At 34.0% G+C, this 13,183-nt stretch overlaps 2 protein-coding genes across 3 annotated transcripts; both read left to right on the top strand.

Annotated features, from left to right (window-relative positions):
- Positions 1-1,908: 1,908 nt before the first annotated feature.
- On the top strand, positions 1,909-4,198 carry LOC104743505 (uncharacterized). The gene is made up of 4 exons (XM_087486000.1): positions 1,909-2,158; positions 2,429-2,541; positions 2,969-3,131; positions 3,222-4,198. The coding sequence occupies exons 1-4, from the start codon at positions 1,909-1,911 to the stop codon at positions 4,196-4,198; spliced, it is 1,503 nt and encodes a 500-aa protein (XP_087342126.1).
- A 5,467-nt stretch (positions 4,199-9,665) lies between these two features.
- Positions 9,666-11,309, top strand: LOC104741147 (putative serine/threonine-protein kinase PBL4). 2 transcript variants are annotated; one of them, XM_087485779.1, is made up of 4 exons: positions 9,666-9,870; positions 9,946-10,084; positions 10,258-10,388; positions 10,568-11,309. In XM_087485779.1, the coding sequence occupies exons 1-4, from the start codon at positions 9,811-9,813 to the stop codon at positions 11,177-11,179; spliced, it is 942 nt and encodes a 313-aa protein (XP_087341905.1). In that variant the 5' UTR covers positions 9,666-9,810; the 3' UTR covers positions 11,180-11,309. The 2 variants fall into 2 exon arrangements, with proteins under 2 accessions (XP_087341905.1, XP_019091042.2); XM_019235497.2 differs by lacking the exon at positions 9,666-9,870 and having other exon boundaries at positions 9,953-10,103.
- Positions 11,310-13,183: the final 1,874 nt, after the last annotated feature.

Below are 13,183 nucleotides of genomic sequence, written 5' to 3'. Positions count from 1 at the left end.
AGAGCCAACTCGTGATTCCAATCTTATATCATCTGGTATCAGAGCTTCGAAAGCTCCTACCCCAAGGTTGTATCTCTTCAACCTATATCTTTTTTAATTTTTGTTTCAGTTTATTATAAAACCTAAAACCAAATAAAAAATTTATTTCTTGCTTTCTCTTGTTTATTTGCTTCAGTTTTAAAAAAAAGAGTTGTGTGATTCAGTTTATTATTTAATTCCCTATTTATTAAAAAAAAGCCATAAAAACATATCATTTGTTATTTTAGTTAATTTTCGAATTTTATATTTTTAAAAAAACTCAAAATATATATATATATATATATTTATATTAAAATTGATTTTTCATTTTGTTATTTGAATTTTTTGGATTTCGTAAAAAAAAAAAATCATTTCTATTTTGTCTCTCATTCTTTATTTGTTGATTTACTTTTGATACATCTTTCTTTTGCTTGTGCAAGATTCTTCTATCACGAACACCAGAGCAAACATGAAGTCTATTGAGTTTTATTCGGATGAAGAAATCGAAGGAGAAAAGCTCTATCAAGTCACGTCGGATGAGGAAGAAAACTATGAAGCTATTTTGTGGCAACAAGATGGTAGTTCAGCTTCTGATTCAAGGGATGAACCAGATTGTGAAGCACCAGACCCAGAACCACCCGACTCATACAACACCAATAAAGGCTATTCTAAACCATGGATCAAATTTAAAGATGATTTTTATAGACATGGTTCAAAATCTCCACTGACCCCAATTATGTCTTTTTCAGGAAATGATAATCACTTCAAGAAGAGAGAAGGCATGGAGTATGATAGAGAAACAACGAAGGACTACCATTATCGATGTCCTCAAAGGCGAAAACAGAATTCTAACCATCACATCTTGTCACACCAAGTGCCTACATCCTCATGTCAAGCAAAACCGAGAGACAAATACTTGCGTACAAACTCACAAGTGGTACATGAAGTGACTCAAAGAGGATCAATGTGGCTTAGACCACCTCCAAGTGGTTGACGTGATCCCCTAGCTGAGAGAGATGCAAGGGCCAGTAAGCTAAGAGGAGGAGAGCTCAAACATGGCACTAGCAAAGACCCATTGCTATCAAATCCCAACCAGACCTACAAGACAAATTTCAGGTTATCTCTAAACAATGGTTATAAATATTTTGGACCTGAGAGTTTTGAGTTTTCAGGACACAAAAAGAGATTATCCACAATGGGAACTCAACATGGACATATACTTTAAGTACTATTTCATTCCCAAAGAAGAAAGACTCAAATACTGTCTTGAAGAACTCATGGGAAACGCAAGTCTTTGGTGGAACCAAGAAGTAAAAGTTAGACGAAGGTTTAAGGAGCCATCACCCAAAACATGGGGGCAACTAAAGCTGCTTATGAGGGAGAGATATGCACCTCAAATTCTGTCCCAGCCTAGTCAAAACACTTACTCTTCAAAGGAACCAAGTCGAGAGAAGACTACACACCAGCGTGTTAGTTCCAATCAAAACCCAGATCAAAATTCCGCCAATGTAAGTGACACGAAAACTGAGCTTAATTTTTATCAACAACTTGACCACGTGATGCACTTTCTTTCATCCAAAAAGTATGAGAAAGGTACAGGTGCAAAAGGAAAATTGGATCCCACACCTTCACTTGAACCGCGAGACAAACTCAACAAGGTAAGTCCTTTAATTTTTCAAAGTCAAGTGAATCGACATGCTATAGATGTCATAAGAGAGGTCATTTTGCTGCAACATGTCCTGAAAGACAAGTAGAAGATGCCACCTTGCTAGAATTAAAACTGAATGCATCTTGTTCAAATGATTGTTTATCAACATCATAGAAACTTCCAATTCTAGAATAATGCGCTTGTCTTTGCCAAGGGGTAGTGATGCAGGTCAATGTTTTAGCATGGATGACACATCTAAAGAGGTAGTCTACAAGGAAGCAACTTCAAAGGAAGTTGAGAATGACACAAGTTTTGAGGAGCAACTTTTGGAAACAACATCTTCACAAGATTACCGAAATAAGGAGTATGAGCAAGCAACCCTTAAGACACGTGTGGAGATAAAACCAAGTTCAACACCACCTGATCTTGCTTTTAAGATCACCCTCATTAAGGCTAAGTTGATATCAAGCACTCTACATGGTACTCTAGTAAGTAAAACAAATGATCTTGTTCGATATTGGAATAATTTAACAATTGATCGCAGCATCAAACACTTTGTTTTAAATGATTTAACTTCAAGCATAATTCACTTGATTTTATCCTTAAGTGTCAAGCAAGATACAGGTACCACATACGTGTATAATGATGAGCGAGAGGCCACGTGCAACATGATCTTAAGTTTGGAGCAAACAGAGAAACTCAAAAGGCGTGATAACATGGAATCAAATCCAGAGCTTAAGTTGAGCAAACTAGCCACTAGAGAAGATGAAGTTGACACAAACAACATCTTGCTGCAAGAAGAACCACCGGATCAAACATTAAATCAACCAACCTTGTTGATTTTGAATGATACACTAATCGATGAACTATGTCAAGTAAGTAACCCATTATTTCAATTTATTTCTAATAATTTGAATGATGTGATTATAAACTTATTAAAAACTAAAGAGTGTGAGAAAAATATAGGTTCTTTAAATAAACCTATTGAACCAGTTTCTTTTATTAATACATACCGAATAGTTGATTCACTTTGTGATATACTTAATGCTATACTTTGTAGAAAAGAAATGGTTCAAACCTTTACATGTTTGTATTGATCTCATGGCTGTAATAATACACTTGTTCTTCGCCAAAAGTGTCAACAACATTGCTGGTACAAGAGAGGATCATAAAAGCAATATATCGGAGATGAAAAGACCCATAAATATTCCAAATCAAAACCGGGGTAAATCAGCACCATTGGTGATCACCCCATTTCTTAAGGAGACTAGAAGATTCCCGAAATCTTGTTTAATTAAACAGGAACCACCGGATCTCAAAGCTCAAGCTCAGATCCAAGGAGGAGCTAAGGACACTACAACATCAACCATGATACCAGATCAAAACCGAGGCATGATCCTATCTTTCTTGCTCAAAGGAGAGCAACTTGATGCACCACACATCACAAAACCAAAACCATACCGAGGTAAGACCCTAAACTCCCAAAATCGAATGAAAGCTAATTTGCTTTCTCTTGGTGCAGATTGTACAGTTTCAAGGACGAAACTTTTTCAAGGGAGAGGGTATGATGCAGACATCAGAACTAAACCAAACCGAGAGTATGGCGAACCAACCAGTCCACACACCAAACCGGTCCACGAAGAACATCTTGGAGAATCTTTTCCCAAATGGAGTTCTGATCAATCACAAAGAGAAGGGTTAATTATTCATCATCAAATTAACCCTAAAGAGTCCAATGGTTCAAGAGGGATCAAGCATCAACAAGTCAAATTATCTCATTGTTGGGATATGACTGTTGCACTTTTTTTCCCTTGTCTAGGGGTTTTCCCACTGGATTTACCTAGAAAGGTTTTTAATGAGGCAACACCAAATCGTCAAGGAATCACTTACCATTCATCTGATTCAAAGATGACACAAGAAGTCATAGCTGAAGTACTTGTTGGACTACTCGCTGGACCTTTTGAACTACTCGCTGACAGACATGCTGAACTACTCGCAGATGAATCAGACATCATTGCAAGCTATGAAGAGTTTCGGCCTTTTGACACTTGGACCAGCCCTAGAGGAAGCCCACACACCTATTTGATTCACCACAAGTCCCCAGCCCATGGAGAACAACTCAAGAGAAGGCCCAAGTCTAAACCACCCTTTGAATCATGTTCATTGATCTACTTGAAGCCAAATAAGGAAACTTTCATTTACCTTCACTTGGACGTGTCCCAAAGATACATATGGAAACCAGGAGTACCTCTACAACCATCAAAGAATATTTGGAGGATATTCACAAGAAATAATAGCCATTGGATCAGGCGGAGTCAATATTATTACTTGCCTTTTTCGGACCTGATTGTCATCAATGCACAACGACTACTTCCTATTCTATTCTTGTGCATATTTGAGTTACCACAAGTGACCAAGAAGCTTCCAAGACGTCACCAGTTCCTCCCCAAGTTAACGAGATACAAGACACATCTTCTTGCCTTATTTGGACTGATTCTACACATAATGGTCCAACGATCATATTTTCATTAATTGTTGCAATTTCTTTCTTGTTTTAGAACACTAGAACGTGTAGCTGAGCCTATATATGCTCGTTAGTTCGTTCATTTGTAAATGACCCTTGATCATTTTAAAAATTAATAGAAACGTTTTTTTCTTTACAAAGTTTGAGTCTTTGCATTGCTTTGTTCTTTAGTTCTTTGTGACTGATTCACTTAGTGCTTCAGAACCCTGCAGATTAAATTTGTTGAGTGAATCAACATCCTTCATTCGTTCATTGATCGAGCGAGTCGATTATCCCACCGATTGAGCGAGTCAATCACCCATCTATCCATCGTACCACCCCTTGATTCACGAGAGAGTGCTTCAGAGCCAGCTCGTGAATTCCACCTTCCGCAAGATAAGCTTGGAATCTCTTGATCCTTGTGTGATCTTAAGTTGGAGTGATTCCAATCTTATATCATACTATTTTGTTAATTTTAGTGATTTACTATATAATTTGCGGTATACCGCACAACAAATTTGTTTAATATAATATTAATTAAATCAGTTTGATTCGATATTTTTTATATTGGTGTTGTTAAAATAGTAAAATGAGGATTTAATCAGTATTGAAGTATCATATTAATGATATTTTATCTTTTAGTATTATCAATTCAATTATGTCATGTCATATAACCTGTCATGTAATGTAATTCGTTTGTGTTATTTTGAAAATTTAATATGTTTAAATATTCATAATTTTAAATTTTTTCTTAATTTTAGATATATAAGTTTTAAATTATAAACTTCTTAAAATTTTATAATTTACTATATACGGTACATTTACTCTATATATATATATGTTGAACACACACTTTTTATATTAATTGAGTAATATATGTTCATTTTAAAAAAATTCAAATCACAATATATGCAGAAAAATATACATTTTATTAACTTTTTGTATTATATGATGATTTACTACATTTAAAATTTAAAATAAAAAAGAGATGATAGGAGAATAATTTTTTAAAATCTGGAATAAATCTTATAAATATCTATATTAACGAGTGGCTATCAACTATTCATCAGAAAAACAACAACTTTAGAGTCATGAGTGCATAATATTTTGGAGGGACTATCAACCTATATACATATTTTATGGAATAAATTTTATATTGTTTTTGAATGCACTAGACTTAGTTAGGCCAACAAACGGTTATCACATTAATTCAGCCTTATTCCAAAAACTGTTATCACTTATCATAAAGGAATAGTGACTAGTTAGTAAAATGCTCCAAATGCTTATTGAAGAGAAAAATAAGATATTTCATTTCATATCTCACGTATAGTTTTATAAAGCGAATTCAGATGAGATGTGATTACTTTATATTCTTGAATATTGACAAACGATTGATGTATGATTTGAGTACTAACTAGAAAAAAAACATTATTGATATAACTAAATATGTGTATTTTTATAATTCTTTACCATTAGTTTAATTTATAGTATTTAAATAATAATTATAATAAAATATAAATTAACATTAACCTAAATATTTATCTATTTCAACCAATATCTATACAAAAATCCATTAATAGATATGTCACAATTATCTAGCTCTTCAAGAAATTTTGCCAAAACCATTTATAACAATCCGTAAATCGATTTACATGAAGAGAGAATGATACGGAAAATAATGAAGCAGATTTAAACTTGATAGTTTCAGAGAATTTAGAATTTCATCAGGAAAATGAACAAGTCAAAATACTTTGATTTTTTCACCTAAATTTTCAAATTCACTTTGCCCTTATGCGATTTCTCTTTAAGATGAAGATTTAGTTTGTCCATCTTGAAACTTTTCAAGACTCAACAAATTTTTTGAATAATAGTTGATTTCCTCCAAAGATTCTTCAATCACTAGGATTCAATCACTAGGAGATAACAAAATCAGATAGTTTAGTCTGGTTCATCTTCAGGACAAGATCTTTGATTCTCTCAAATTTAAAGATTCCATTTCTGCTCTTTTCATTAACGATCATTACTATTTTATGTATTAACAGACTCTAAAGTTTTTTTTTAGTTCAATTTATTTAATCATTAATAATGATAGTTACTAATTATTTCTTCTAACGTTAATAATCTTATTTCCGAAAATGAGTTTATTATTATTATTTGACATTAGTTAAAAATGGTATCATCCTCATGTTCATCATTTGAAACGACGGTCAGGTTCTTTTTGAATCTATTAAACAGTCTTGGAAGATGATTTGTAAACAAAGCGATATTTTCTTAAAAAACTCTTTATTAAATATTTCACTGTAATTATTAATCAAAAATGGCGAATTCATCTATGTTTTTTCATTTATGAGTTTTCTGTATTTCATCTATGTTTGATTGATTTGATTTTTGCAGCTTTTATTCAAGAAGTTGAGAGATCCTTTGGCTCAAAAAAGATGGTGCCCAAAACCCTTCAACCATACACGATTCTTCTTTCTCTCGATGGCAACAAAGTTCTCCTACAAGCCTTTTATGACGTTTTAAAACTCTTCAACAAGGGTGTGTTGTCTCGTGAGGATCTTCTCGATGAGATCAAAAGCTTCAGACTACAACATCTTCAAAACAAAATACTCGATTCTCTGAGATCTTTAGGTCAGATTCTCTCCCCTTTTCATATGCTGTTCATCATCTGCTGTTTCTAATTATCACTTCTTCAATGTAGTGTTCATGGAGGAACTAGAAAGATCCCTTGGCTCAAAGAAGATCCCTTGATCATGGAGGAACTAGAACAAACCATTCTTCACTGACTTTTGGGCTCAAGGATGAAGGATATGATAGGTTTTGCTTCTTCTTTTCGTTCTCTTTTCACCTCTCTTCATTTTAATGAAATTTCTAAGAGACTAGGCAGAGAGCTATATAGTTGTAATTGTAACATCTCCTCCTTGTTCTAATTCAAGCTATCAATTGCATCAAATCTTGTTTCCAATTCTGTTTGACTAGTTCGGGATAGAAAGAGATACATCATTACTAATCAGTTTAAATGTAATTGTAATTGTAACATCTCCTCCTTGTTCTAATTCAAGCTATCAATTACATCAAATCTTATTTCTTGTTCTGTTTGACTAGTTCGGGATAGAAAGAGATACATCATTACTAATCAGGTTAAATGTTGATTGATTATGAATTGCAATAATATATTAGAATGCTAAGCTAGCAACGACAAAATGAATTTGATTTCATCATCATCGTCTCCGGTGACAGCAAAACGAACATATATGTTGTGTCTTGAAAAATATAGAGCACTACCAGATATGGCATAGTATAAACGATTGTCTTGTGGAATAGAGGAGAGAAACTTTGAGAGAGAGAGAGAAGGCAATGAAATTTCCAAGAGACTAGGCAGAGGCGCATAATTGTAACATATACACATATTGAAATTGTTTGTTTCTGTTTGAGTTCGACCATCTCCCCTGTTTCCTTTTACATCACTATGTCAAAAGCATCTTCGGCCTTATTTTCTTGAAGTTCTGGATATCTCTTATAACTAACTATCCTCATTAGCTAATAGAGGCCTGCAATTTAGAATGGATCAGCATCACAGAGTCGGTCATCAAACATGGATAATTAACTAACTTAGCCTCAAAACATGCAAACTAAACCTGAAAAATAATATTACCAGTGCTAATTAATAATAAAAGGAGTGGAATCAACATTAGTACAAACTGTTGAAAATTACCTTGAACTTTTTAAGAAGATGCAAGAGAAGGGAAGAAGACCAAACGATCGACCAACCGGTCATAAACTATACAAATATAAGTAACTTTTTAATTAAAATATGAAAATATCAAATAGGTTTAAACAAATAAAACTCACGAAAACATCAGGTAATTTTGATTTGGAAGGAACACTACATTTATGTTCCTTTATACCCCTTTTGATGATGAATTGATTGTGTACACACGTTTCCTTTTACAAAACATTATTTAAAAATGATAAATATTTTGAAGAAGAAATCTAAGAAATTTGGTTAACGATCAAAATGTTAGGGACATATTTGGATGACTAAGGATTAGAAGTCATTTTATCGATGTGTCATCAATCCGCTCTACACTCCTCCTCCAATTTTGTAGCAAAAGCAAAGTTTAGTTGTTTCATTTTTGCAATGGTATCTCCCTACTAATTGTTTGTTCCATGCCAAATTATAATAAATCAGATGCATATTCATAACAAATCAAATACAGTGTGTTGCATGACAACGTTAGGTGCTTTGATAAAACTTAGTTGCTCAGATCTAACATCAAAACACACGATAATTGAATCTTTGGTTTGGGATAAGCTATAAGCACCATAGTAGAGAAAACCGCTGATGCATATATTTGGTGGTATCGGGCTATAAGGTCCATGGGTACATTTAATGTGTCTCCATCCTTTACCATCTCCCAAAGTCAACACTTTGTCCTCTATATCAACACTAGGATATCTCCAATCAAAATCAAAGCATAGTGATTTGTATTGATTGTCAATCGGATCGTATCCCATGAAGCAGGTGGTACGACATGGTGAGACAGCCATTCAATCCTCAGACAGAGTTTTTTCCACATAATCGTGATTTCAAAACAGTTTTATGTGCATTAAGGGAAGAGATACAGAGGCGAATACATAGGAAAAAATAATCTCAATAGTTTCCTTTTCTTTAATATAAAAGGAAATCTAAAATTATGATGTCCAATTTTGAGTTTTTAAGTATAATTGTTTTAGTATACTACCAAATTAACGTAATTACTAAAACAATTTTGTCAACCACTAAAATAAATGAATTATATAGATTTATTACTACGTATCAATACGTAAACCTTAAACCATTTTTCGCTGATGTATATTTTGTCAAACATTTTTCCATGTCAACAAATATTGCGCACAAATATTGGATATAAATATTTTGGAAGTGAAAGCAGACCAAATCAGAGATGAGTGGCGCACACGTTTGTTTATGTTTGACCATCTCTTTTGCTTTTCTTTTCTCTTTTGTATGTTCTTTTTGTTCATCGCCCTGTCTCTATCCTCTGTTTCTTCTTCCCATTTTCTCTTTGTGTTACATTATACCCTTTTCTTCGGTCTCTACCTTACATTAAGATCTATATGATCTCTTCCTTCTGTATATAGGCTCACTTCTCGGATATGATACTTTTGATTTCAGTTCTTGCATCCATTTTGAAATTTCTCTGATGGGAAATTGCTTTGGTTCTTACCGTGGTATGCTACAGAACACCTCTCTCGGATTTCTCTACTTGTTGTTATATATTGTATCTGATTATAAAGTCCTAAAATGAGTTAAGACATATATATTTGATTAAAAAATGTGTTGATTCCTCAGGATCCTCAAAGAATCTCTGCCAAAAGAAGTCCATCGTCTCGGCTTTCAAGCATAACCATACAACAACCATGTTGCAGCGATGACAGGAGTTTCGCGTCTCTTCAAACTCCGAGAAGGGAAGGAGAGCTCTTAGCATCTCCAACGCTAAAGGCGTTTACGTTTAACGAGCTAAAGACAGCCACTAGGAATTTCAGACCAAATAGTGTCATCGGTGAAGGTGGTTTTGGTTATGTCTACAAAGGATGGATCGACGAACGCACTTTATCGCCTTCAAAACCAGGATCAGGCATGGTCGTTGCTGTCAAAAAGCTTAAAGAGGAAGGGTTTCAAGGACACAGGCAGTGGTTGGTAAGCTCGTTAATTTACCCCTCTATATATGCCTTTAGCCATAAAAACCTAAATAAGAAATCGTTGATTTTGCAGGCGGAGGTTGATTGTCTTGGGAGGCTTCACCATAAGAATCTTGTGAAACTAATTGGATATTGGTCGAAGGGTGATTACATTCGGCTTTTGGTGTATGAGTACATGCCAAAGGGAAGCTTGGAGAATCATCTCTTTAGACGTAAAAACTTGTCCCCCAAGTAATAATATACTGTCTCAGACTAATTAGGATACCAATGACAAATTTATATGTAATAAAGAATTTTAAAGTTATGGGCCTCTGTTTTCTATACAGATTTGCAAAATGTTATTGATAAAATAATTTTGAAATAAAAAATCTGTAATACTGTGTAGGTGGGGCAGAGCCGATTCCGTGGAGAACAAGGATGAAAGTGGCGATTAGTGCGGCGAGAGGACTTGCTTTCCTTCACGATGCTCAAGTCATATATCGAGACTTCAAGGCCTCCAATATTTTACTTGATTCGGTACGATTGAATAACAACATTTACGTATTTTGTTGAGATTTAATGCAAACCAAACAAAAGTATTTGTTGCATTTGGTTGAATTTGGTTAAAGTAATAAAATTAATTAGGTTATAAACATATTATGGTTTGGTTTTGACTTGCGCATTTCTGATTGATTTATATGTCCATGTCTACGTAGGAGTTCAATGCGAAGCTTTCTGATTTGGGATTGGCGAAAGAAGGGCCAACAGGAGACAGAACACACGTATCGACCCAAGTGATGGGAACTCACTTGGGTCGGATGCTATGCAGCATCCGAATTCGTATCAACTTATTCAGATGCTATGCAGCATCTGAATACGTTGCCACTGGTCGGATAACGACCAAAAGAGACGTCTACAGTTTTGGTGTGGTCTTGCTCGAGTTACTGTCGGGACGTCCAACTTTAGACAAATCGAAAGTAGGAGTGGAAAGAAATCTGGTGGATTGGGCAAAACCTTACTTAGGAGACAAAAGGAAAGTGTTTAGGATAATGGACACAAAGCTTGGAGGACAGTACTCTCACAAAGGAGCTTGTTTGACTGCTAATACTGCGTTGCAATGTCTTAATCAAGAGGCTAAGTTGAGGCCAAATATGTCTGATGTGTTATCTACTCTTGAAGAGTTTGAGATCATGTGCAAGTCGGGTTCTACTTCAAAATCGGTCATGACATTGTCATCTTCTTCCTCTTCTCTATCAGCAACACGAAGAGTTAGAGCTCCTCTTGCTGATCCGGTGTTGTCTAGTATAAGATGTCGACGTGTTCGGTGAAGTAGCAACCGAAGGTAATAGTTAGGCCTTCTGAGTGTATATGTACTTTATTTGTGGAAAGGGAGCTACTGTGTCTATTTGCATTTTTGACTTTTCCGTACATTATACACATACAAACACATCTTACACCTTTTCCCTCTTAAAAGAGGACAAGAAATATAAGACAACACAAAAAAAAAAAAAAACCATGAAAGAGCACTATATTATCTTACACAAACTGCACATTTAATTATAAAGACTAATGGCTTAATTAATAATATTTTCAGCTACAGGCATGCAGAGAATGATCTAGCAAGCTTCATTGATTTATATAATTCATGCATAGCTACATTCTCGTCATCAATCTAACAAAGGATTAGCGCCAAATTAACACAACCAAAAAAGCTCTCTTACGCAAAGTAATTAACTTATTACTAATATTAGCACAACAAGAAATCTTGGTAACACATGACCAAATCCATATCTTGAAGAGTTGCAAAAAATATCATGGTGACGAAGTACGGACACCATAAAAATATTTTGACCTCCTGATTGATGACAGTGCATCAACTGCTTTTCGTCGAAGACTTTCTAAAACAAAAATCTGTATGGAAGAAATACAATAGTTATCTTGATATCTGGTTATCTTTACTCAAAATTCCAAAACCAAACTGAATCCCACTCTTTGATCGACAACATACCTTATTTGGTCAAATTTAGACTCTCCCACCATGTCAAGATTCATGAGCTTTTAACCTTTCTGTGTTTTGTTTCTTTTTCTTTTGCCGTCAATATAACAAAATCGTAGCCAATGTGTTGTCACATGCATCGACCTATAAGCCATTTAAAAAAACAATTAAAACCTTAAAAATCTAGTAAGGTAAAATGGATTATATATAAGACTGAAATGTATAAATGAAATTAATAACGTCTTGCTAGGTTGAAATTTGTTGAATGGGTCCGGGAGTTCCCCCAAACACTTCAGTGGGTAATCATCATACACGACAATTGTATTACCAATGAAGTGCTCAGAGGAACTCTAGGAGACATCCAACCAAGAATGACGTTTCTAGTTTTCATGTACACTTTAGCTTTGCATGTACATATATATTGGTAGAAATATGAATACAAGAGGTTGATGCATGGTTTGAGAAGATGGAAGAAGTCACTCTTCTATATATAGTTAAATGCTTTGCAGGACAATCCCTATATTTTATGTATATGACAGTCACCAGGGATAGACAGAGAAAGAGAAAGATCAAAGGTGATGACCAAGACATGCATTTTGAATATAGACGCAAATTTGGGTTAAAGGGAAGAGTAAAAGAGAATACGAATTTGGGAGAAAAGTCCTTATGGCTTTTCACAGGATAGAAAGGATGCAAACACGTAGACATTCTGTTTTATGTTCTATATGCTTTTAGTATCAATAACGGTCTCTTGTTCACTACATTCTCCTGCTCCTCAATCTTATTATACTATAATATGGAGAAAAGCTTATTGATGTTGATATCAATTAAACTACAAAAAAATCTGTGAGTTTTGAATAATTTATAAATTGACATTTTGTCTTCTCTTGATAAAAGATATGATGAAAACCAATTTTATTGATTTTATTTATTAAGTAGATTGTTCTTTATTTAAATAACTAAGCTAGCAAAAAGAAATTTAACTAGCCACGTATATGTGGCGCACCGCATGATATGTATGAGTATAATATGGGAACAAATGTATAGCATGAAAAAAGCTAAATGTCATATAGGTCATTTCAGAATCAATCAACTGAAATATGTGTATGAGGAAGAAGGGTAGAGGGGTATTGAATTTGGTATTTTAGAGGATTTTGGAGTATTTTTAAAATAGATGATTTTTAAAAATTTATTGAAATGTTATGTTATTCAAGTTAAGATTTAAGTAGAATCATATAAAATAATTCACAATCTCTTGTTATTCAATCAATGATTTATAAATTTCACTTAAAATCCATTGTTATTCAAAATATCATAAACTTTTTAGAAGTGTTAC

This window comes from Camelina sativa, chromosome 14 (assembly GCF_030686135.1).
Source record: "Camelina sativa cultivar CO46 ecotype springtype chromosome 14, ASM3068613v1".
Lineage (NCBI taxonomy): Eukaryota > Viridiplantae > Streptophyta > Magnoliopsida > Brassicales > Brassicaceae > Camelina > Camelina sativa.
This window is presented reverse-complemented; position numbering and strand designations above follow the sequence as displayed.